General features: G+C 46.9%; 1 protein-coding gene across 1 annotated transcript in view; it reads right to left on the bottom strand.

The window, feature by feature from the left end:
• Positions 1-8570: 8570 nt before the first annotated feature.
• zfhx4 (zinc finger homeobox 4) overlaps positions 8571-24461 on the bottom strand; it is a 78852-nt gene continuing 62961 nt past the window's right edge. The window contains exons 8-12 of the mRNA XM_084702811.1: positions 20707-20840; positions 19606-19806; positions 18901-19021; positions 13403-18766; positions 8571-12938 (exon numbers count right to left, since the gene is read on the bottom strand). Of these exons, the coding sequence (XP_084558937.1) occupies positions 11395-12938; positions 13403-18766; positions 18901-19021; positions 19606-19806; positions 20707-20840 (7364 nt within the window). The 3' untranslated portion in view covers positions 8571-11394. The remainder of the gene's footprint in view (positions 12939-13402; positions 18767-18900; positions 19022-19605; positions 19807-20706; positions 20841-24461) is intronic.

The raw sequence follows: 24461 nt of genomic DNA, 5'->3' as shown, positions 1-24461 counted from the left end.
CTTCAGTCCTCCACACACAACACGTCTTTAGTCCAACACACACAACACATCTTCAGTCCAACACACAAAATGTCTTCAGTCCAACACACAACACGTCTTCAGTCCTCCACACACAACACGTCTTCAGTCCTCCACACAACACGTCTTCAGTCCAACACACACAACAGGTCTTCAGTCCAACACACACAACACGTCTTCAGTCCAACACACAACACGTCTTCAGTCCAACACACACAACACGTCTTCAGTCCTCCACACACAACATGTCTTCAGTCCAACACACAACACGTCTTCAGTCCTTCACACACAACACGTCTTCAGTCCAACACACAACACGTCTTCAGTCCTGCACACAACACGTCTTCAGTCCTGCACACAACACGTCTTTAGTCCTGCAAACACAACACGCCTTCAGTCCTCCACACAACACGTCTTCACACTCAAAACAAGCTGCCATCTCCATTCCTGTCTGCTCTGGTCTGTCCTTTCAAAGTCTAATTAGATAGAGAGAAGGTATCTACAATTCAGAACACATTTTTTGTACAAGACGGGAGATATATTGCCAAATAAGTACTGTCAGATGTTGGAAAATTCCACATATTTTTCATATCCGGTGTTGAAATTTTGGGGTGCTTTGAGTCTCAGACATCATCAGAAAATGCTTCACTTGACCTTAAGTGCTACACAGCGAAATGATAGAAATGTCTATTATGGTACCCCCCAAAAAACATTTCCCTCAACATTAACGCAATATCACTACTCATAAATCATTTAGAAATTCATTTGAAAATCATTTGAAAAACACATTTATTTGGGAGAGTCATCAATATACGTATGGAAAACTTTATTTATATATTCATACATTCAAGACAGTCATTTATTCATGTATTCACTCATACACAAGCAGAGTCACTGGCTGTGCAGTTCCCAGTGTGTGTGTGTGTGTGTGTGTGTGTGTGTGTGTGTGTGACCTGAGGCTCTCTGTGCTCCAGGCCAGTGTAGTTCCCCAGGGAGCTCTCATCTTTTACTGGGTCCTGACAGAAGATGGAGGCTGGGAGAAGGGCTCTGCTGCATTAAAAACCCTTTACCCTGGTCTGATTTATCACCCTCTGTCACACACACACACACACACAGACACACAGACACACACACACACACAGACACACGCCGCATGGCCGTATAACAGTCCTCTCCTCACTACACACCCCCCACTCCACACTCCATCAAGCACACAGACGCACACACACTCACATACACAGACACACTTGCACATTCACACACCATCAAACACGCGCTCTTGTCGTAAGATGGCTGCTACCAGGGAGTGATGCGGTAGCTTGGTGATTTTGCATTTTAATGGTTATTTTCTCCTATTCCGGCGGCGGGTAATTCTGGTGAGTCGTAGGCACCACGGCACCTCGCCACAGGAAGACAAAGTGATGCAATTACAGGACGGGCCTTCCTGTTGGTGTCACCTGCAAACGGCTGCATTTGAATGTGACAGTCGCTGCGGAGCCCAGGGTAGGTGGGGAGGGGGGACACAGGGGGGTGGATGGGAGACAGGAGGGGGCAGACGGGGGAGAGGAGGGGGGAAGGAGGGGGGCATGTCATTATGCTCCGCCAGGAGAGTGGACTCCATCAGCGAGACGGGACACTCCCCGAAGCGTGCACACACACACACACTAATAATACCCATGCACGCACATTCATGCACAGACGAGTTAGTTCAGCCAAGCACACACACACATGCGCATAAACACACACACACACAAAATCACTCAGATGAACGCAGACACACGTACATACACACAAACACACAGATTTACACAAAAGGATATTTACTCACCCAGAAACACATTCCATTTTGTCCTTGAAAGGGCCCAAGGCTAGATAATCATATTCATTCATTCATTCATTCATTCATACATAAGATGGAATAAATTCACGCCATCTTCGCTTTCCTTTATGCATAAAAGCTGATGAAAAAGGGGTTGAACAAACCTCAACATATATTCAAAGACTTAAGAAATAGTATTTGTTAAAGTGGTAAAGGTTATCTTCCACAATCCTTATCAAACAATAGGATCATGAAAACTAACAGAGGAGGAAAGGTTACACTTGTGAAGTGGAGTACTACAGGGTTAAAGAAACAGTGTATATAAAGAGACAGTGTATATAAAGAGACAGTGTATATAAAGAGACAGTGTATATAAAGAGACAGTGTATATAAAGCACTCATTATGTAGCAAGAGTTTTTTTGCATCCCTTGTCTGGAAAGTGTACATGAAAAGGATATCCAGTATAAAGCTGCTCAAGTTCAAACACAAAAACATACAACAGCTTTGATTCAAACGCACACGACTTGGTGCACTGCTTTAGTTTATCATAAATATGAACTGGACTTCTTTCATAGCACCTTTCCCCCTCCTCCCCCTCCTCCCCCACCCCTCCCACCCTTCCTCCCCCACCCCTCCTCCCCCACCCCTCCACAGTGCAGGAGGTGATAGTGCACAGGGAGCTCATGAATCCAGCCTAGTGTCATTCTAACCCTGTTTGTTGGGCAACACTTCCTGGTTAGGACAACGGCAGCGCTTGCCGCCATGTTGTCGCTTGCAGAGGCAGGAAAATGCATGAGTGAGTGTGTAAAAATGTGTGTGTGTGTGCGTGTACTGTATATTTGTGTGTATGTTCAAATGAGGAATTGTGAATAGTCAAACAGTGGATCAGCAGCGATAGCCCCGCAGAAATAGGTTGTGGTAATGTTGTCCGCAGATTATCATAGCTGTCAGAGTCACTCCACACAGTTAAGATCCTGTCTGCAGTTTACTACTCCCCAAGATGTTAATGACGACTGTTGTTCAGCACATCCGGCCTGCCAGTCTTCAAAAGCACAGCCATTTTGCCTTCTAATCTGTGTGTGTGTTGTGTGCGCTTTTGTTGCAGGGGGTAAAGGGAGAGCCTACTACAGCTGCTGCCTACAGACACACAATTCATTGTTGAGAATCCTGCATTCTAGATTACATCTCCAAAAGCTTAAAGTGTATTTTCCTATCAACAGCAATCCACAGCTCATAAAAATTCATTCTGCTCTGGCATAAACAATCCCCTCCTCCTATCACCTCTCTGTGTATGTGTGTGTTTGTGTGTTTGTGTGTGTATGACATAAACAATCGCCTTCCCCGTCAGGACCACGGAGTGATCCATCAGTTATCCCTGGAAAACCAATTTCTCTGGAGATGTTCAGTTTTTCAAATACGCACCACACCTATCCAGAGAGAGGGTGGGGGGAAATGATGAGAGGTGGTTGGGAGAAAGAGAGACCGAGAGATAGGATGGGAAGGAGAAGGACAGAGAGAAGGAGAGGGAGAGCAATAAAGAGGGAGAGAGAGAGAAAGACGATAGAGTGAGAGAGGGAAAAGGAAACAATCAGAGGGAGAGAGTTAAGGAGAGAGTGAGAGGGTGAGAGAGTGAGAGGGTGAGAGAGTGAGAGGTAAGGAGAGAGGACAGAGTAAGATTCCTTGTTTATTTGTTCCTTGCTAAATGGGACAGTGTTGTATGCTGTCTCATGAGTTAATTATTGTTACTAAAAATCATTCCTACCTTTTCCTAATGCAAGATATACAGTATTTTACAGGTAATAGCTGTCAAAATTATCTACCTAAAAATACTACCCTTGTTTTCTTTTATTCTTTACTAACCCTTTCCATGATGGATTTCTGACTGTATTAATAGAAAGAAACACAAAAAGAAGAGAATCATTTCATTTTTCTGACCATTAAAGCTGGGGGTGAAGAATTATCAAAGGCAGAGCAGACAGCAGCCTCGCGGGAAGAAATGACAACATAATTACCGCCAGTCCTTTCATAACATGTGATTAGACAAACAATGCATGTCGCTTGCTCTCAAGAACCCTGTTCCAGCTCTTTTGTTTGCTTGTGTTTCACCTCAACTTGACTGGGAATGACGCATGTGTGCCATGAAAGGAGAACACGAGACACACACACTCATTAAAATGCAAACGCACACACATACTGTACATTATAATGACACACACGGAACAAAAAGATGTAAAATGTTCAACTCAAAAACACATACCCACACACATGCACACATGCAAACACACACAACCCCTCCCCCTCCACACACACAACCCCCCCCCCCCTCCGCACACACACAACCCCCCCCCCCTCCACACACACACAACCCCCCCCCCCTCCACACACACACAAACACACACACACAACCCCCCCCCCCTCCACACACACACAACCCCCCCCCCCTCCACACACACACAAACACACACACACAACCCCCCCCCTCCGCACACACACACACACAAACACTGGAAGATGAGAGTTCTTCACTAAAGACAGGAAAGGACAGTTGATAATGAGGTAAAAAGCATAAAACTATTTTTTATAAAATTGTATAATAGTTATAGAAATATGAAAACTATGTCTTCTGTATTGTTGTTATGTGTCACCCTACTTCCTCGTTTGTGATTCTTTCTTATTCCTTATTCACGGTCCTGACTGCAACAAGCGTTGAGCCACAGCAAACTACAAGGTACCTTTGTGTTTTCAAAAACAGGAAATGAGGCTTTTGTCCGCTGGAGATGGCATCAAAAAAACACCTTGTTTCATGTGTCTTAAGCAATCCCATCCTGCCATCTTCACACATACCCATGTGAGCTACGTTCCCTCTCTCAACAGATTGGGAAACAGCGTGGATGCTGGGCCTGGGAGGTCCCAGAGGACTGCTGAAACAGGCTCGTTTGTGAACGCATCGTTGTTGTTCAGCGCTGGTGTTTGATTTCTCTCAGGTATTCACTCTCTCTGTCTTTCTCTTCTTCCTCTCCATGGTTCCTTCTCCCAGTTTTTCACAGCTACTCTTTCTCCCCCCCGCCCCTCCCCAACGCAGCACCCCTCCTTATCGTCCTCTCCCTCTCTCTGTCAATTATTCCCCAGGAAGAGTGGGTTTCTCGGCCGTGTGGGTTGTGGGTGGAAATACCTGCAGCCATGTCATTACCTCCCAACGTCAAAACTGCAGCAGGTGAATCCCCCCCCCCTCACCCTCTCCCCCGCCCCCCTCCTCTCCCTCAGTAGTCTCTTCCTGCGCTCCCACCTCAGGTTGAATCAGAGAACACTAGACCATAAAACATCACTGAAAAAAGCCCAACATTTCTCTTTTTTAGCCTTGTGCAACGCCCAGATTCATTCTTAGCAACACACGCTTGCGTGTGTTTAGACTATTTTCATGAATCATCAAAAATAATACTTCCCCCCCCCCCCGTGCTTGCAGAGTAGCCAAATGACCCTAACAGGAACATTAAAACAAAGCTACAAAGTGCTGACGAGGTACAATGGTTAGGCCAGGGTATAAGGCTTATGCAACACCTGTTAGAACATTATTCAGATGAGTTCTCTGAAAGCAAAGGTCCTCTAAATACAGCAAGCCATAAATAATGTGTTTTCAGGTGGAGTATTAGTGGGACTGGGCCCTGCCCCTGGTGTTGTGGCCTGTTTGAAATGAATCCCAGGTGTCTCAGTCTGGGCTGCAGGAGGAACAGGTGTGGGAGATATTTCAGGTATATACCGTTAATCACACCTGGTTATTGAAGAAAGAAAAAAGAAAAAAAAGGCTAATGTTTTCAGGTTTGGAAATAGAGCTTGCAGATGGGGAGTTAGGAGCGAGCTGAAGAGAAGGCTGAGATCTGAATAAGAGAGTTCAAATGTGCCATGTTTTACAGGGGGGGGGGGGGGTGAACAGTCAAATAGGAGCAGGTGATCTACTCCTAACTTTGAGAATAACGGCACATTTAACCACACCACTGACCGCAGTCAGGCCTGCTCCTTCAGTCCAGTGGATGTCGCTTGGGCTGTGGAGCAGCCAGGCTAGCCCAGCTCCATCCCACCGACACTGGCAAGATCTGGAGAGAGAGAGGGAGAGGGAAGAGAGAGGGAGAGGGACAGAGAGAGAGAGGGAGAGGGACAGAGAGAGAGAAGGAGGAGGAACAGAGAGGGAGAGATAGGTGGAGAGACAAAATATGGAGAGAGTGAGATAGATTGAGAGAGAAGAGAGAGAAGTGAGGTGGAGAGAGAGATCTGGCTCTAAATAGCCTGGAGCCAATGGATTTTCTCTGGATAATACAATGTTTGGGACAGAGAGACAGGATTAGGCCAGGCCAATGCATCCCCCCCACGTGCTCAATCTAATTAGAGTGGAATCAGTTTAAGATGAAAGCAAGCCCCTGCCTCACCATACTAAATACTGGAATTAGTATTCTGCACATGGGAATTTAATGACGGAGGCTGAAAATCCAATCACATTCATTCCGCGATTTACCTCCAGCGTTAGCCCTGCATGGAGACAGGCTGGAGAGAAAACAACAACAGTGATACATATGTCAATAGTTATTGACCAACATCGTGAGTTAAAGCGATCAGTGATGTGGTGTTGTCATCATTTAACTGGTATAAACAGGCAATTATCAGTCGCTTAGCCCAGATGTGTGTGTTGATACAAATTAAGGCAAAAGAGAAATATAGTCTGAGATGGCAAATGGCCTTTTTATGAGGGAATATTCGATAATACATTAATCGTGACATTCAGTGAATCCAGGGGATTCTCTTAGAACATTTTGAAGATTGCTGTACTGACCCAATGGCAGGTGAATATTTTGAGACCAAGGGGTAGTTTTTTCCTATAGCTCACATTTGTGGGATTGTATTAAAACACACACACACACACACACACACACACACACACACACACACACAGTGTAGGCTATAGAAGATGCATCACGGTCTGCCACACTGCCGTCTAACAAACAACTGCGAAAACACCGAAGGAGAGCAGCCTTTCCTCGTGCCGAGGGGACATAAAAATGAAATGCCTTCAGCCATTGTTCTCTCCAAAGGTCAAACGCAATTCAATCCCATAATATGTGGGGGAGTCTAACTCAACTCCTGTCGAAGCTTTAGGAAAAGAATAGCAGGAAACAGGCGTTCAGCAGAAAGCTGTTACCCCGCGAGGGGAACGCATTCGTCAAGAGCAAGAGATCAGAGTCACGGTAGAAAAGGACAGTTTTTAAAAGTAATTTAGATTCAGAATGACCAAGACCCCTTTTTGTGGGGACAATAAGGGCAACTCTTATTTGGCAAGAGCAGAAACATGAATAGATCAAACACATCTTCCTTATCTTTTTGTTGTCGTTTCCATCTGTGGCGTTGTTTGGGCTGAAACGGCGCGTCGACACGGCCGTGTTCGAGTCCGTGAGGCTGGCGGTAGGCTACTCACGGCTGGTTGGCTGAACGGGAGACGTTGTGCTGTCCTTTCACAGGATGTCAGCGTGGGTGGACCCCACAGAGCCTTGAAGTTTACGGTCATCTCTCTCTGCCTTGTGGCGACTATCCTACCTTTAAATAAAGAAAATCTTCTGACGCCGATGTGGGCCGTGGGTTAAAGGCAGGGTTGGAATTGGGGGGGGGGGGGTTGACCCACCTTAAGACTTGGGCCCCCCCAAAAGAGGTAAAAACAAACGGTCAGGAGGGTCAATATATCTATATATCGTTCTTACCTTAATCGTAACCCCCCGATTGTAGCCTAATTGTATAATTCGCACTCTGGTTAAAGGTAACGGCGAGGTTGTATGTAATGTGTACAGTAGGCAAGATGGTTGAAAGGAAAGCGGTGAAGAGAATTCCCTCCTGGCATTCCACGGTTTGACTTGATAGTAATAACACCGCGTTTATATATAGGGTCGCTTCCAGATGTGTCTGTTCCTCTTATGCTCCCCCAAATGGAACCTCTCACCTGAGCTGTGCTATTAGGCTACCAAGGCAGCTCCACAGCACGAGGGAGTGTTTCAGCCAAGAGAGTATATTGTAGCTGTAGAAAAACAGCCTTGCTGATCAGTATGTAGTATCTGATTTGTTGAGCTTCATGCTCACTCCTTTGTGACGTTATATTTAAGCAATCTAGTAGATGTTTTTTCTTTCTCATTTTCCGCACCTCGACTGGTTGTTGAGATGTGGTTACTTTGCGATGGCTAGTACATAGTACAGCCAGTTCCTGGACTCTGACCACTTAAGAGTAATATAGGAAAACTGTAGAGCTGAGCACTTCTGATCCCTTATCCGCTGCTGCGCACTACTTGTACGTCGCTTTGGATAAAAGTATATGCTGAAGAAATTAATAATAAATGTGAACTTAAAAAAATGCAGGTCATGTCTATGTTGTGTTGTACTATAGTGTGAATGGCACCGACATCTTCAGCATTCAAAAGGGAAATTGAGTATAATACGTACATTCCAATTCATTATTCAAGTTTCATCTTTAAACTACTTTTGTGGAGTGATAAATAGTAACTAATTCAAGTGGTTGATGCACTGTAAATTCTGTTGATGCACTGTAAATTCTATAAATAATTCTTAGAGCCTTATGTAAATATGGCTTTGTGATATCATGATTCCTATATGAAAATACATATTGGTAAAATGTATATTGATATAAAAAGAAAGAAATATAAAGAAGTAAATGAATTTGTTTTGATGACAGAAACAAGACTGTTTGCAGATACAGTTTTTAATGTATCACAACAATGAGCAACAAACATACTTAATGAACTATTTCCAGAAGTTGTTCAAATACCATCTACAATAAACGCCATTTCAACTATGACAACAGGTCTGTGACAAAATAAAAAAAGGTTTCAAAACCATGTAATTACCGTGGTATGGTACAGTTGAGACCTCAAACATTACAGTAACAAAAACTAATGCGACTACTCTCTATATATAAAACATCAATAACATTTTTGGTTTAGTTTATTTAAAGTTTCAGCCATAGGGGCCTCCTCTTATTAAAACCCCAGGGTGCATTTCTGATGTAACCCAGATGTTGAGAGTACATATTGTGTAGGATATGATTGCGCCGTGAAAATCCCTTTGACATCCAGAAGAACAATTCCAATTTCAACCTTTTGAAGGCTGTCCTCAAAGCATGACACAATCCATCCGTTTTAAAAAGGTACTTTTTTTTTTTCTTTTTTTGGCTGCTGTGCAGTTGCAATATTTATGTACAGTTATATTATTGGACCATCCATTTGTTGGTTTGTTAGCTTTTACCAGTCCTTAGTGTGGGAAGCATTCTGTCTGATGCTAACATCTTAGCGAGTGATGCTAGCTGACAGTTCAGTCTTGCAATGCTGAACCACACAGAGGGGAAAAAGGCAGAAAGCCAAGTTGTAGGAGCCTTTGGAATCAGGACTGTTTGCTTGTGTTTGTACAACGGCAGAACTGCACCTTAGCAGGCCAGGATGTCTCTCGTGAAACACAATCGAAAAGTGTCTTCAGGATTAAAGTAAATGTTAAAATACTAAAAATCCAAATAAGAACATTTAAAAAGTTCACACGTAAAAGAGAATTAAAAACGGACATTTTTGCGGTAAAATGAAAAGAAAACACCTGTACAATAATAAAATGGCAGAGGAAATGTTACTTGATTTCATCATTTAAAACAAAAACTAAGCATGATTTGATTTAACCTGTCAAACAGTTGCATTACATGCTACTTGCTCATCTCAGAATAGGAAATACCAAAAGCAATACATTTTTGCATTTCTTCATATTAATAAATTTGTACCATGCACAGCCAACTACGAATATATACAACAGCTTAGCCTTCTTTGTTCACAAGCCTTCTTCTTTCATACAAATAGCCTTCTGTTACTTTGGAATGAATCACATTTGCTTACCTTACCAAACTAGAAAGTGATCCTTAAAAATTAAACACCCTTTGACAGCTTTCACATTCTTTTAAGTTCCACAGCAAAATAACCCCCCCCCCCCAAAAAAAAAAGTGATAACAATTTGTAAAAGTGAAGCAAAGCAATTCATGGGTTCAGTAATCTGTCTGGTAGAAAGTTGAGAATTTATGGCGAGCAAAAATAACATGACATAGTAGCAGCAAAACGTTATTGTAAGGTAATACTTTGTAATGTTTGAATGACTACAATACGTGTATAAAGCAAAATGTTTTCTTCTCATGACCGATCGACAGATTTGCCGGGAGAGATGGAGGACAAAATCCTATGCACTTAATGGCAGTGTATAGGTGTAACACTGTAGTCAGTCTACAAGCACAAGGAAAGTGTTTCTTTATACAAAACAAATGCTGTAGTCCCCCTTTTTAAAGCAGCATATTTGCTAGCAAAGAGCAAATATTCATACCTTTTTTTTTTTTTTTTACTTACAAAACATTTTGACCAACTTGTACCTTAATAGTTTCAAGTATTCAGTACTACTTTCATGGATGCACCAATTGATAAATAGGTCTCTGGGTCATTAGGCATCAATCCTCTAACAATTGTGAACAAAATGCTGCTGCAATAAACACAAACAATAATTAAAACAAACAGACAAAAAAAAAAAAAATCTATTAAATTAACAAATGGCCTACACAAATAATAATATAAAAAATAAAACAAAAACTGAAATAAGTGCACTATAGTCCAGACACAAGCAGGTACCGTATCAGTACAGCAATTCACAAATGAAAAATGTCTTATTATTCACATACTCCTCCAGAGTCTATCAAAACTAGAGTTATTACCTCTCCAGAAAAGGGTGTGAGCAGAGGTCAAAAGTAAGAAGGTAAGAGTTGGCACAGATCAGTATATTCTACAAGAAAAGGGGAGTCGGAAATAGACACAGCTTGCTGTAGTACAAACTGGCAAACACAGGGGCATCACACACGTTACTGATCACCATCCTAAAGTCCCTCAGTGGCGAAAACATACTGTCTTTGTAGGGCAAGAACTAAAAGGATATGCACATCGTTCATTGTAACAGTAATATTGTCTCTTGGTACTCTACACACATCAAGAAAATGCGTCCGATAAAGCTTGACATGTTTTGGTTAGAAGCAGAGTGTACCCAGTCTTGTTGTTGCTTTAACAAATGAGAAATGTTATGTTCTGACCTGAGAATTTAAAGCTACTGAATTACACCTATCTAAACTAAGAGAGATTCTCTTTGAGGGGTGGGGACCATCATCCCATACAGTACATGCTAGCATTTGGAAAGCAATCCAGCTGAGGTGCAATTTGCTATCGTGAGAGTTTTTGGCTTGAAACAAGCTCCCCCAAAGGGAGCCTGTGGGATCTTTTCCTACTCCGTGTTTTTGTATACAATATAAGCTCAGTCAAGCATCTGCAACAGTTCTGTCCATAACAAAAATCAATCAATATCTTGCCAGCATATCAATATGGGAAAAACAATCCTGAGTCAATCATTTGGTACTGTAATTTTTTTGGGTTAAGAGAAACTTTGGAACTGCAGTTAAAAGTCTTATTTTTTTTTCTTTAAGCAAGGGATCCTTTTTTTCCCACTCCTACACACTAAACATATCCATTCTGATACTACTGAAGCTGGCGTCTAGGCCAGAGGCCGGCTTAGCCTTGGCTTCCAACGAGTTATCTAAGTCATCCAGCTTCTGGCTAAGCTCATTGTCAGACTCATCTGAACAACTCTCGGCGGGTAGTGAGGTCGGAACCCCTGAGGTGCTGCAGGAAGTTGAGGTAACCGTTGAAGGTGAGGAGAGGGGAGGAGGGGAAGAAGCAGGGGGAGAAGTAGAAGCAGCTTTTCGGGCTGTTGCCTGGAACAGGACGTTTGGCCAGGACTTCATGGACAAGCGAGAGAGATGAGGAAAGGTGTTATTAGACGAAGCTGCAGACTGCGAGGTAGATGTGGTGTTAGGAGGGGAGCAGACAGAGTGAGGTAATAATCTAGTATGCTCTTTGGCATTTCTCATTGCTTGTTTGATTGTTTTCTCTTTGTGCAAGCTGGACTGAAGGTGTTGGCCGAGCGCTTCGTTTCCGTTAACAACCACATTGCAGGCGACGCAGGTGAACTTGCTCACCGCCTTCCGAAGCACTGTCTCTTGCGGGTCGGTAAAAGGATGTCCGAAGTAACAGTAGGACTTCTGATGGCGCACCACAGAATCTTCGTCAGCAAAAATCATATGGCACTTCCTGCATATAAACTCATGCTTGACGGACGGTACGATAGATGCGTCTGGAAAGTCTGTAGTACTTTTGGTATCCGTTTTCGGTTCTTCTCTTGTGCTTTCCGTTGAAGAGCCTTTGTTGTAGTCATCCTTCGCTTGCACAGCTTGTTTTGGTTTGAAGGAGGTGGCGTTGCTCTGTGCGCTCTGGGATGACTTCACAGGAGTTGGTTTCTGCTTCTGTGGCTTCTGCATCGAATCCTGGAGGGACTGCTGGTACTGCTGGTACTGCTGCAAGAGAGCGGTGGGGGAGAGACCAGCCATGGCTGCTTGAGGGACCGCAGCCGGGCCAAAGGGGAACAGGTTCTCCATCCCGCACAGTGGGGGGAAATATCCCCCGGCCTGAACCCCTCTGGGCAGCTGGGGTGAAAAACAGTTGGAGAACCCTGGTAGGAAGTAAGGCAGGAACTGGCCCCCCAGGAAGGAGCTGGGGTCGCTTGCGGCGAGGGCGTTCTGAAGAGCTTGCAGCTGAGCCGCGTCCAACGAACCCTCACTGCCGGGTTTCCCTGCTGGAGACGGTTTATCCCTCTTCCTGGCTGCGCTGGGGGTCCCCGGCCGAGCGCCGTTCTCTGCTTCTCTTTCCTTGGTCTTGGTCTGTGGAGGCTTCTCCCCTGCTTTCTTGCTGCTGCTGCTGCTGCTGCTGCTGCTATTCCTGCTGTCTCTCTCTGGGTCTTTGCGGTGCTGCTCAGTATGATTAACTGCTGTCAAAGGTGTGGAGGGAACAGGAGGAGGTGGAGGAGGTGGAGGAGGAGGTGGAGGAGGTGGAGGAGTCTGCAGAAGAGTCTTGGTTGGGGTAGTGCTGAGAGACATGGCAGGAGAAGGGGTGGCTGGTGTAGGAAACCCAAGCATGCCAGCACCAGGCGACGCTAAAGCTGAAATACAGTAGTATATAAATCAAGTTGTAATATCCACCCTCAAATCACTACTGAAAATAAATCTGTTTGTATGACAAGATGGAGGTGCTGTAATTATGATTGACTCTTTTTTTTTGTCTTGTTTTTTTTGTTTTGTTATGGATCGAAGCTGTCACATGCGCTTTATGAAATATCAATGTGATTATATAAATATAGCAAACCCACCACAAAGGGACAAAAAACAGACCATGATTAAACCAATTACATGAAAGCATTTGCTTGGAGAGGTTATGTTTTGATGTGCAGACCATGCATGCACTACCACCTGTTACACAATTCCTAACACCCATCACCTATCCCCAACGAGTGATATGGAATGAAGAGAGGAAACAAGAGTATGTATGCATATAAAGCATGTGTTCAACAACAAGCTGAGCATTTAGTCTTTTTTTTTCTCCCCTCGGTGTGTCATACTAACTCACCAGGTGTGTTGGGTGGGAAAACAGGAAGTGAAGACGGCCCGTTGACCCCAGGAAGTAGGACTGGTGGCAGGCCAGAGATCCCTGGGTAGCCTGATGGCAGGCTGAGGCCTTGAAGTGCATTGTTGCTGTCCGATGTGTTCTGCTGCTGGGCCAGTGGGCTGTGGCCGTCCCCTGCCTTCTTCATCCTGTCAAACTCCTGCTGGGCCATCAGCTGGCGGACGGTGGTGGGAGCCAGGTAGTCCTTCTCTCTGTCCACCTGGTTTCCCAGTGTTTCCTGCACCTTGGCGATGTGCTGTTTGGAGAAGACGTGGTCTCGGATGGACATCCGGGCAGTGTACTTCACACAACACAGAGTGCACTCGGGTCTGGGTCCGTCGGGCGAGCCTTGGCTTATCATGAACGGCTTCCCGATGTTGATCTTGAATTTCTTTTCTTTCGCACGGGCGTTTTGGAACCACACCTGCACCACGCGCTTGGGGAGTCCTATCTCGCTGCCGAGCATCTCGCACTCCTGCATGGTGGGCGTGCGGTAGTCACTGAAGCAGGCCTTGAGGACCTTGAGCTGGAGGTTACTCATCTGGGTCCTGAAGCGCTTGTGGCCTGGCCGGTCCCCGCTGCAGCTGCCCTTCCCGGATTTGAAAGGGTTTCCGAAAGGACTGGGGGAGCTGGGGTCAGCCAGGCTTGAACACTCGCTCTGATCGTTGATTTCGTCCATTTCGTCGTCTCTGTAGCTGTAGTAGGAGTCACCATCTTTGCCAGAGAAGCTGAGGGAGGGGCTCACCATGCTGAAGAGGCACCTGTCGTCCCCCCCATCTGAGCTCGGGGCCTGGTTGTTCTTGTCCCCCAGCTTGTCCCCTCCGTTGGACGTGAGGCTCTCGACTTCGTTGTTGTTTCCCTCGTCTCCGGTCGTAGCGTCGCTTATGGCCGTGTTGATCGAGGAGGTCTCGTCAAAGTCCATCTTGATGTCGTAAGATGACGCCTCTGCAGAATTTATGTTAAGCCCTTCAGTTTCATCACAGTTTTCTGCTTTCAAGGATGAAGGGCTCAAGAAGTTTTTTAACGGTGACTCAGATGGTTTGACCGGGGTTGATGATGCTGCTGGTAGCTCATAGTCACTCGGCTCAGTCTTGGTGGACAGCTGAGCATACTCAAAAAAATTATACTTCTGCGGGCTTTCGCCTCTTTCGTTGTCTTGGTTCATCATTGGGCTAGGGGGCAAACTGAAGCCTGCCTGCTTGGCCTCGTGCCAGTGTCTGGAGCGTATGTGGCTATCTAGAGCTGATTTAGCCTTAAAGAGCGCTCTACAGAAAGGGCATTTCTTGTGGGACTGTGACGGTCCCAGGGCTCTGAACTGTCCTTTTCTCTCTCTGGCACGTGTGTTCTGAAACCACACCTGCACCACTCTTTTCTTCAGGCCAACCTCGCGTGCGATGTGATCGAGCATCTTTCGCGTAGGGTTGGAGTCCAGTAGATATTTGTCGTACAGAATCTCCAGTTGCTCAGGCGTGATGGTGGTCCTGAGGCGCTTGTCTCTGTGTTGCTCTTCGGCACTGATGCTGCAATCTTTGTCATTGGAGCTTTCCTCTTTGTCGTCTAGTTTCCTCTTCATGGAGCCGGAGGCAGAGCCCATGCCTGAAACACTCTGAGAGGGCATTTGGGAGAGTCCAGCAGACAGCAGCTGACTGGTCATCAGGGGGTTGTTGGGGTCAAAAATCATATAGGGCATATCAAGAGGCCTCTCCAGGAACTGGGAGTGGAGGAACTGGTTTTGGGCAGCCAGGAAATGCATGTGTTGGTGCTCCTGCCAGAGTTCCACTGTGGGGAATGCGATCTTACACTGGTCACACTGGTACTGAAGCATCTGATGTGGAAGGCTGTTGGTCAGGGATGAAAGGGCAAGGGAGAGGGGGCTGGAGGGCACTGCAGCAGACTGGGGCTGGGAGTGAGGCCTGGACGTCTGTGGTTGAGGGGCCTTCTGAGGGGGTGGTTGAGGGGTGGATGCCTTGGATGGTCTCGGCTCGGACTGGGGTTTTATCACTGGGGCCGGGGCAGTCTCTGTCGGTTTGGACTTGGTTTCAGAGAGTGGTTCTGGTTTAGGGGAGCTCTTTCCCAGGTTAGGTCGAGGAGAGGGCATCAGAGGAGAGCTGGAGCCTGAGCTTGTTGAAGCTCCGTGGGGTGGAGGCTTGTGTGCCTCCATGTGCTTGCTTGGACCCAGGTCGCCAGCGTCTATGTACTCCTCAGAATGGTTGTCCTCATTCCCTTCCTCGTCCTCGTCCTTGTAGCACAGCTTCTTCTGGTGGGTGATGAGGTCGAAGATGCGTGGGAACACAACGTTGCACTTTTTACACTGGTACTGCATGTTGGTCGTTCTGATGTAGCGCTCGTTGGTGAGTTCTTTCTTCTCGTCTTTCGTGTCGGCCTGGTTCTCGTAGCTCTTCCTGGCTTTTTGGCGGGCGTTTTGGAACCACACTACGATCACGCGCGTGGGAAGGTTTAGCACCGTGGAGAGCTGTTCGATCTCGTCATCCTTCGGGTAGGCGTTTGTGTCAAAGAAGTCTTGCAGGACTCTCAGTTGGTAGTCGGTGAACCTGGTCCTGGATGATCTCTTGTTCATAGTGGCGTCAGTTCGGTAGTACTCCAGTGTGTTGTATTGGGACTCAATTCTGATGTCTTCCAGTGTTGTGATGGGCGGGATGTTGAAGTTATAGGGGGAGTCTTTGCTTCGCTGCCTCTCTTTGAAGAGGGTGTTGCGGAACCAGTGCTTGATGACTTTCTGAGGAAGGCCAGACTTGTCGGCCATCTCCTGTATCTGTTCCTCGTTGGGAGAGTTGTTGATGTCGAAGTGGGCTCTGAGGATCTTCAGCTGATCATCGGTGATGCGAGTGCGCGGCCTCTTGAACTGGGACTGGCGGAGGAAGTTGGGGTCGAGACCCAGCTGTTGTTGGCAGAGCTGTGTGAGGTCTGAGGACAGGGAGTCCATAGATGGCAGTTGAAGGGCCAGCTGATGGGATAACCCTGGGTGCTGGACAGACTGCATCATCAGGGGGGAGAAGAGGGGCATGTCCATGGGGACAGGGAGCTGCACTTGTTGAGGTACAGCCTGCTGCTGGGGAGGTGGAGGAGGGGGTGTTGGTTGAGGCTGGGGAACCTGGTGTGGGGTTTGGGTTGGGGAAGGAGAAGGGGCCTGGGTCTTTGCCATGGAGGTGGGGGGAGGCTGAGCTGTGACTGGGGCTGGGGGGGCAGGGGGAGGCGGCGGAGGGGGAGGAGTCTCGGGTGAGGAGGGGTTGATGGGGTAAAGTTTGTCGTAAGCGTCTCTGTACTGCTGAGCGAACTTCTCCAGCTCGCCGTAGGGGAAGAACTGTCCGTGCACGTGCTCCTGGTGGCTCTTCAGAATGAGCATGTTGGAAAAGAGCTTTCCACACACGCCACACTCCAGCTTATCGTTATTCACCTCCAATACCAGTTCTCCCTCTTTGTTTTTCTTCTGGCTTTTCTGCCTGTTCTCGTTGTACTGGATGACCAGCTCGAACCCAAAGTTCTCTAGGAGCGCTTTGGCTGCGTTGCCTCTAGCGCCGGAGACAATACGTGGAGGAGGAATCGACGGCTCGGAAAACTTTGGCTTCTTGGCGTCTTTGTTGTCTTTTCCTCCCTCACTGCTCCCATCAGCTCCATTCTCCATCTTGGCCTTGTTCTCCTGTTTCTCCAGGTGCTCCTCTGCCTCTCTGGACATCTGAATCTCAGAGACTGACACACTGCTGGGCTCCATTTTGGTTTTGTGCGTCTGGGACTGCTGGTTTTTCTGTTGCTGGAGCTGCGACTGGGAGGCTTGCTGTTGTTGCTGCTGCTGCTGCTGCTGCTGTTGGTGCTGCTGTTGAGCCTGCGCCTGCTGCAGCTGGTGCTGCTGCTGCATCTGCTGTTTCAGATCCTCCAGGAAGGAGCCGGTGAGGCCGGGCATCCCGAACGCGGCCGCTGAGTGCAAGGCCAGCTCGGGGCTGAGGTTGAACTCTGCCCCGGGGATGTAGAAGGGGAAGAGGAACTGGGGCTGTTGGAACTGCATCAGGGCCTCCTGGGTCATGGGGAAGTGGGGGAAGAAAGCCGGGTTGAGGAACTGGGGCTGGAAGAAAGCAGCCTGCTGCTGGAGTTCGTGCTGAAGCTGCATCTGCAGCTGAGCTGCGGACTGGGCCGCCTGAAGGCTTGACGACTGTGCGGACTGGGCGTGGTCAGTAGTTGTGGTTTGCTTTAAGCTGCTGCTGCTGCTGCTGCTGTTGGCTTCTTTGGCTTCTACAGTGTTTTCTTTGTTAGCCGACGGCGTTGCGCTTCTTGCGGCGTCCGAGTTGTGGCTATTCCCTTGTGTAGAGGGGGCTGGGCTCCTTGCGGGGGTCACACCACTGATCCCACTGTTTCCAGCACTGCTGCTGCTGCTGCTGCTCGTCTCTGTTTTGGCTGTTCTTGCTTTGGTTTGGTGGAGCACAGACCTCATGTGAATCTCCAAAGTTGAGCTTTGGCTGTAGGCGACGTTACAAACATTGCATTTGAATGGTTTGTTGTCAATGTTGTTGCTGGTTTCCGGTGGCACAGGGCTCGATGCCTCTTGGAGAACCTTCTTCAGCTTGTGCAGGTGGGAGACTGAGTTGTAGTGAACTAGGAGGATGTTCTTCTGAGTAAAGGATTCCTTGCACACTGTACACTTGTAAGGACGGGATGGATCCAGGAACTTCTCCATGGTGAAGTTCGGCCCTTTCCTGAAGGGCAGGGTCCGTTTGGGTTCTGCTCCCATATCGTCCAGCAAAGAGCTGCTGTCACTTCCAGTCGGGCTGGCCTTTTCCTCCTGGTCCAGCTCCTCATCTTTGTCCATGTCCTGATCGAAGGCGTGTGCTTCCTCGAAGGCCCTGGCTTCGCTCTCGGAGATGTCACCGTTGATCGGTAGGCTTCCAACCAGCTGCTGGACCTCTGCTTCACTGAGCTCAGGATGTCCGGTCTCCAGGTGCTTCCGGAGGGCGAGAAAGGTCCTGAAGCTCCTCTGGCAGAGGCTACACATGGTGGCAGCTCGGATGGCGTGGTACTGGGAATGTATCTGAAGTTTCTGCATGGTCTTAAAGGCCAGGCTGCAGTGGTTGCAGCGGTACTTGTAGACGTGGCGGTCGGAGACCGAGAGCTGCTGATGCTGCTGCTGCTGACGCTTCTGGAGTTCGCTCAGTTGGTCCTGGAGGGACTCGGGGGACTTGCGGTCCGGTCCGATCCCACTCGCCCTCTTCCAGTCTGGAGTTTCAGAAGCCTCCTTTGGGGGTTTGAGGTCATCTCCCAGGAGGTCCAGTTCACTCCTCTCTTGAGCAACACTGTTTGTTTCCTCCTTGGAGCCGTTACCTTAGGAAACATACAACATTTTAAGAAACGTATAGAAAGAAAAGCATTGAATGTTCTCCACACTGCAATTTCGTCAAAGAATAACTTTTCCTAAAAAGATATCTTTAGGAAATGGGTTGAAGTGCTCCGCCTACCATGGGACTTTCCAGAGCCATCGGACAGGCCAGAGGAAGAATCCATCAAAGAGAGGGCTTTGTCTTGTCCAGTTGAGGGAGGCATCATGTTTCCAGGCATCAAAGTGTCTGGTCCAGCAACCTATTAAAACCATACAAAAGTACAAAGTTAGTCTACATGAAAACCTTAAAACATATTTATAAAAGTTTAAAATCTAATTTTGGGATGATGATGCAACTGATTTCTTACAGATATAAAAAGCAGACGCTAGATTAACATCCGAGCGCTGAAAAGTGAATCTCTAATATCAAAAACTTGTTGTGGAAGTGGACTATTCAACCCACTTGTTGCCAATAAAAAGACCTCATTTTGTGAAGCGGAATTAGCTTTTTCTCAGAGGACGACAACTGTCAAGTTTATGACGGTAGTCTCCAGGGATCGGTATAACTGCATGGGAAATCTTTTATGGCATCGCTCCGTGTCAGCCTTGAGCTAGACAGGGCCATGAGGAGGACTGGTCATTTGACAAAATGACTCGCATTTCTAATTTCCACATTCAGTTCTCAACCAGAACACATAGAACCTTGAGAACCCCGGTTAGAACGGACTTAAGGGAGCCATGACAGTGTCATGGCCGCGACTCAACACAAATAAAGAACGAAACCTCCCCCCCCCCAGACTTCCTGTTTTGACTTGATGACACAAACTCCCATTGTGTGTCCTACCGTCATGATGAGCTTCTCCACGCAGTCAGGAGCCACGCTGTGCAGGTGCGTCAGGTGCAGCTGCAGGTGAATCTTGTTGCTCAGGACGTCTTGACACAGAGGGCAACAGATCACAGGCTGCACGGAATGTTGGGACATGACATGCAGCTGCATGCGGTTGGCGTCCTTGCTGCTGTAGGTGCAGTAGGGGCACTGCTGCACCTGGAGGAGAGGAGGAGAGGAGGGGAGGAGATGGGGGGGTTCAGGTAAGTCACGGCCTGTATAGGCACCAGACATACATTTCACATGTGAAAGAAACGCTGCACTTATTCAGACATTTTTTATTCAAATACTTGACTGCTCCTCGTGCCATTAAGGATACAATTTTACGACGACATCTCGATAATCGGACGGAATCTTTCAAGCTAAACATATTGGACAGCTAGAGTCCCCCCCCCCCCCCCTTCCGCCCTTAACTTTACACACAAAATGTAGATCAGCCCCGCTTCATGTAATTCACTTAAGACCCCAACTCGTGCAATTTTATTACAGGAAACATGATTGGTCGGATTTTCTAATCAGGAGATTACAGATGACAAAGGTGTGCACCCTCTCCGTCTCTGGCTAGCCCTCATTACAAGGAGCACTCCCAACATGGCTGCTCCCCTCCACCTGGGTTAATATAATCCATTTCTGAAATGACTCATCCCTGCGTCCACTCAAGGGCCTGCACCAGACAAGCTAATACTTCATAATCTAATTTAAAAACACATATAATTTAAAAGAGATGCAAACGGCCTGGGGAGCTCCATCACGGCAGCAGGTATTCCACTTCACAGCACAAAGGAGCAGCTGATGCTGATGTCAGTAAAGGCAAGGCGCTCTGATTAACCCTTTGCGGTTTTCTTGTTGGCGGGAGGAAGCTAAATGTGCTTATCTTAGCATTTTGGGCTGTTCCTAATAAGCCTCGCCCCCCCCCCCCCCCCCCTTATTAGTTTAGCTTAATGGATGACGGTTATGATTAGCATGGTCAGTGTTGTGGTGGAGTGTGATAGCATTAGCAGTGAACCATAGTATTAGCGTTAGTGGTGCATGATAGCATTAGCAGTTAGCCTTGTTTACCTGTTCGTTGGCTGAAGTTTTTCCTTCAGCAGACTTGGGTCGTTTGGGAGGGCTGTCGTTGTGCTTCTCCTGTAGCAGGGAACGTTTACCAGCAGCAGTCAGTCCTGAAGTCTCTTTTCCCATGTTGTTCACCCCTTGAAAACAAAAGACCATTTGATTAGATTCATACATGAGACCATTTCCATTGTGAGTGTTTCCAGTGGCGGAATTGTGAAGGAGGACGATCATGTTTTGGTTTGACGCAAACACATACAAGCAAACGTGAAAGTTAATCTCAAAGGGTAATCTCACAGAAACACAACAAGTGAGATCATACAGCATCACAATCCTCATCCTAATTCGCACACATTAACTCATTTCTGCCCTGAGGACATGAGGAAAGTGTGGTAGAAGAAGAAGAAAAAAGAAAAAAAGGGGGAAACAGCTTGGCTCATTATCACAGCAAGACATACATAAAATGTTATGGTAATATTATACACTTCATTAGGGCCATATACATTTCCCCACGCTTCTAAACCAGCTCTCTGCCGGAGCAGGATACTAAATATCCTTCGCCTGGTCACGGCTGGAGGTAGGGAGGCATTTTAGACCGTTACAGCAAAGCTCAATACAGAGATCAGCCTCTGGATGTATTTAGTAAACGCTGCAGCCTCTGATAAATCTTTCATTAGCCTCATCCTAGGATGCAGGAAGCCCAGACTGGGTATGCTCTGCCTCTATGATTTAACCACTCTCCACAACACAAAGACACAGTAAAGACACCCCACCACGCTCTCTCTCTCTCTTCTCTCTCTCTCTTTTCATTTATCTGTCCCTCTCTCTCTCTGTTTATCCCTCTCTCTCTGTTTATCCCTCTCTCTCTCCTCTCTCTCTTTTCATTTCTTTCTGTCCCCCCCCTCTCTCTCTCTGTTTATCGCTCTCTCTCCTCTCTCTCTCTTTCTCTGTTTCTCTCTATCCCCTCCCTCCCTCTCCTTCTTGCTCTTTTCCTCCTGCTCCCCCCCCGCTCACTAGTCTGGTCACTCAAGGCAATATGTGAGCTTCACTCCCACAAATCAGCACTTCACGGTGGATGCACAAATGGAAAGGGGGAAATCTGAGCAGTGATACATGCAGGGCAAAAAAAACACATTTTGTATTTTATATTATTCCATGGTGTGTATTTGTACTCGGTGCATATCATTTCCTCCAGCCCGTTCATGCATTTTAATTCTGTTGCATTAAGTAGGCGTTCCACTTATTTTATTTGTAATCCCCTATATCTGCAGCCTGAAATATTGGCCTGTCAAAGAAAGTGACAGAGAGGAGGGGGGAGGGAGAGCAGAAACACAAGGGTACAATGGGAATTTCCAAGAGCATCCCAGAATTTCACTGCGGCTCGGAATAGCGAGGTAATCTCCTCTCCCTCTGACTGTGGTGGCCCCTGCAGGGCTGAGTGTGTGTGTGTGTGTGTGCGCACGCCATGTCACTGTCATCACATGACAAACCCTAACATCTCATTGGTCAGATCTGGCCACCAAGCGCCCTCCGCATCAGCTGATGGTCTGTCGCTTGTCCCTCTCACCTTGTTTATTATGAACACTTCTAATTTCAACTTTCAATTTTCGCCTCCATTTTCCAGTCAATTTGCAACTAAATTACTTTGAGCCTGAGGGGGGGGAGGGGGGGGGCGGGGAGTGTCAAACAAGACGCTGCAAACAGATTTTCATTGCAACTAGGAAAGAACCTTTGCTTTCAACATTGATTACTGTCATATTGAATGCACGTGTATGTGTGTGTGCATCACAACATTAGGACTTGCCCTTCAGCTTTCCGTTTCTATCTACCTCTTTCATTAACGGTTACGACACTTTGTTGCTTGAATAAAAATGCGAATTTAAACAGGTTTAACCTTGAACAGCCAGACAGACACTCTCTCAAGGAACTAAAGAATACAGGCTAGAAAAGAACCCATCTTATCGTCTCAGTAGAAAATACTAAATGAACTGTATAGTCCCTCTTCAGGAGATATGACACATATTGTGTGTATAATATGCTTTTCAGAAAGCCATAATGGTTGAGAGAGAGAGAGAGAGAGAGAGAGAGGGGGGGGGGGGGGGGGTTAGAGTCTCTCCTTCTCCTTTGTCTCAGAGCCTGCATCTCACACTTAATGTCTCTTTCTTTCCCCTCCTCCCCCTCCTCCCCCCAGTGTCCTGGTGGGGGCTGAACTCTGAGCAGCAGCTGTATGGGGCAGCAGAGCAGCAGCTTGACACCCAGCCCAATGACAAATGTTTGCATGCAGCAGGACCTTCCTTGATTAGATATATCACAAGGTGATTTATGACATTCAGACTCTTTGCATTGCAGGGGAGAAAACGCCCCAGTCACCACCCATCTTTATTTGCAACTGTCAATGGTGTTTAGGGAGGCACACACACGCGCACGCACGCACGCACGCACGCACACACACACACTTCTTGTACTGTTGTGTATAATTCTACCCTAAATGATCCCAGCAACACCAACAACCCTACTGCTGTTAATAGGGTTTCTCTAGAACCTAATTAGGAATTCCTTTTTCCTCCTGAAGGTTCATACACCTTCCTCTGTAACATGACCATGGTCAACTCCTCCACCCAGTCGAGGTCAGGTGACCTGGTCAGCTGACCTGCTCTCCCTTTGAGTCACCAATTGCAGAGCCAGCTGGAGAGACTCGTCTTTGATCAAATCCTTCAAAGTAAAAATTAAACAACCAAAATCTACCTGAAATAATATTTTTTCTTCAATAAACTACTTTAAAAAAATTGTAATCATGTTGTTTCAGAGAGCCTGATAACAGACTGTGTCCATAATAAAGCAGCGGCTGGATTTAGTATTCAACTTAGAGTCCTGAGCACTGGCAAGCCAGACGCAGGCCACCGAGCAGTAAATCTAGCCTAGCTCTGGGGCAGAGAGAGAGAGAGGCTGGGGCAGAGAGAGAGAGGCTGGGGCAGAGAGAGAGAGGCTGGGGCAGAGAGACAGAGGCTGGGACAGAGAGAGAGGCTGGGGCAGAGAGAGAGAGAGGCTGGGACAGAGAGAGAGAGAGAGGCTGGGACAGAGAGAAAGGCTGGGACAGAGAGAGAGGCTGCTTCTTTGATTTACTGGTCCCTTGGTTTGAGGTCAGCTCTAGCCTGACCTCCAGGGTCACCTGATAAGATTAGAATGGCACACTTTGAACCCCAAACTCCCACCATATAACCACTGAGGTCTATACACAGGTCAGAAGGGAGGAGAGAGAGAGACGGAAAGAGAGAGTGACAGACAAAGATAGAGAGCGAGACAGAGAGAGAGCAAGGTAGAGAGAGAGAGAGAGAGAGAGAGAGAGAGAGAGAAAGAGAGAGAGTGAGAGAGAGAGAGAGAGAGAGAGAGGGGGAGAGAGAGAGACAGAGAGAGAGAGAGAGAGAGGGAGAGAGAGAGAGAGAGAGAGGGGGAGAGAGAGAGACAGAGAGAGAGAGAGAGAGAGGGATAGACAGAGAAAAACAGTTTTATGGCCGTCTGTTATTTTTGGTGTGGCTTTTGTTCATTCCCCGTCTCCATTCATCTGTTTTAATGAGAGATAAATATGAGCAAGCGAATGTCACATCTGACAAATGGACCAGGACATTCAACACGCCATGATTACGATCCAAACAAATCCATAGCTGTAGGCTCATAATTAAATATGTTAATAACTTTCATATATTTTAATCTAACATCTAGGAAAACTGGGAGTTGAGCAGGCCACATTTCAGATGAAGGCG

The sequence above is a fragment of the Hypomesus nipponensis genome, chromosome 8, assembly GCF_054491055.1.
Source record: "Hypomesus nipponensis isolate SF chromosome 8, ASM5449105v1, whole genome shotgun sequence".
In the NCBI taxonomy this organism is placed as follows: Eukaryota; Metazoa; Chordata; class Actinopteri; order Osmeriformes; family Osmeridae; genus Hypomesus; species Hypomesus nipponensis.
Note: the sequence above shows the minus strand (reverse complement) of the source record. Positions and strands in the feature narration are given on the sequence as shown.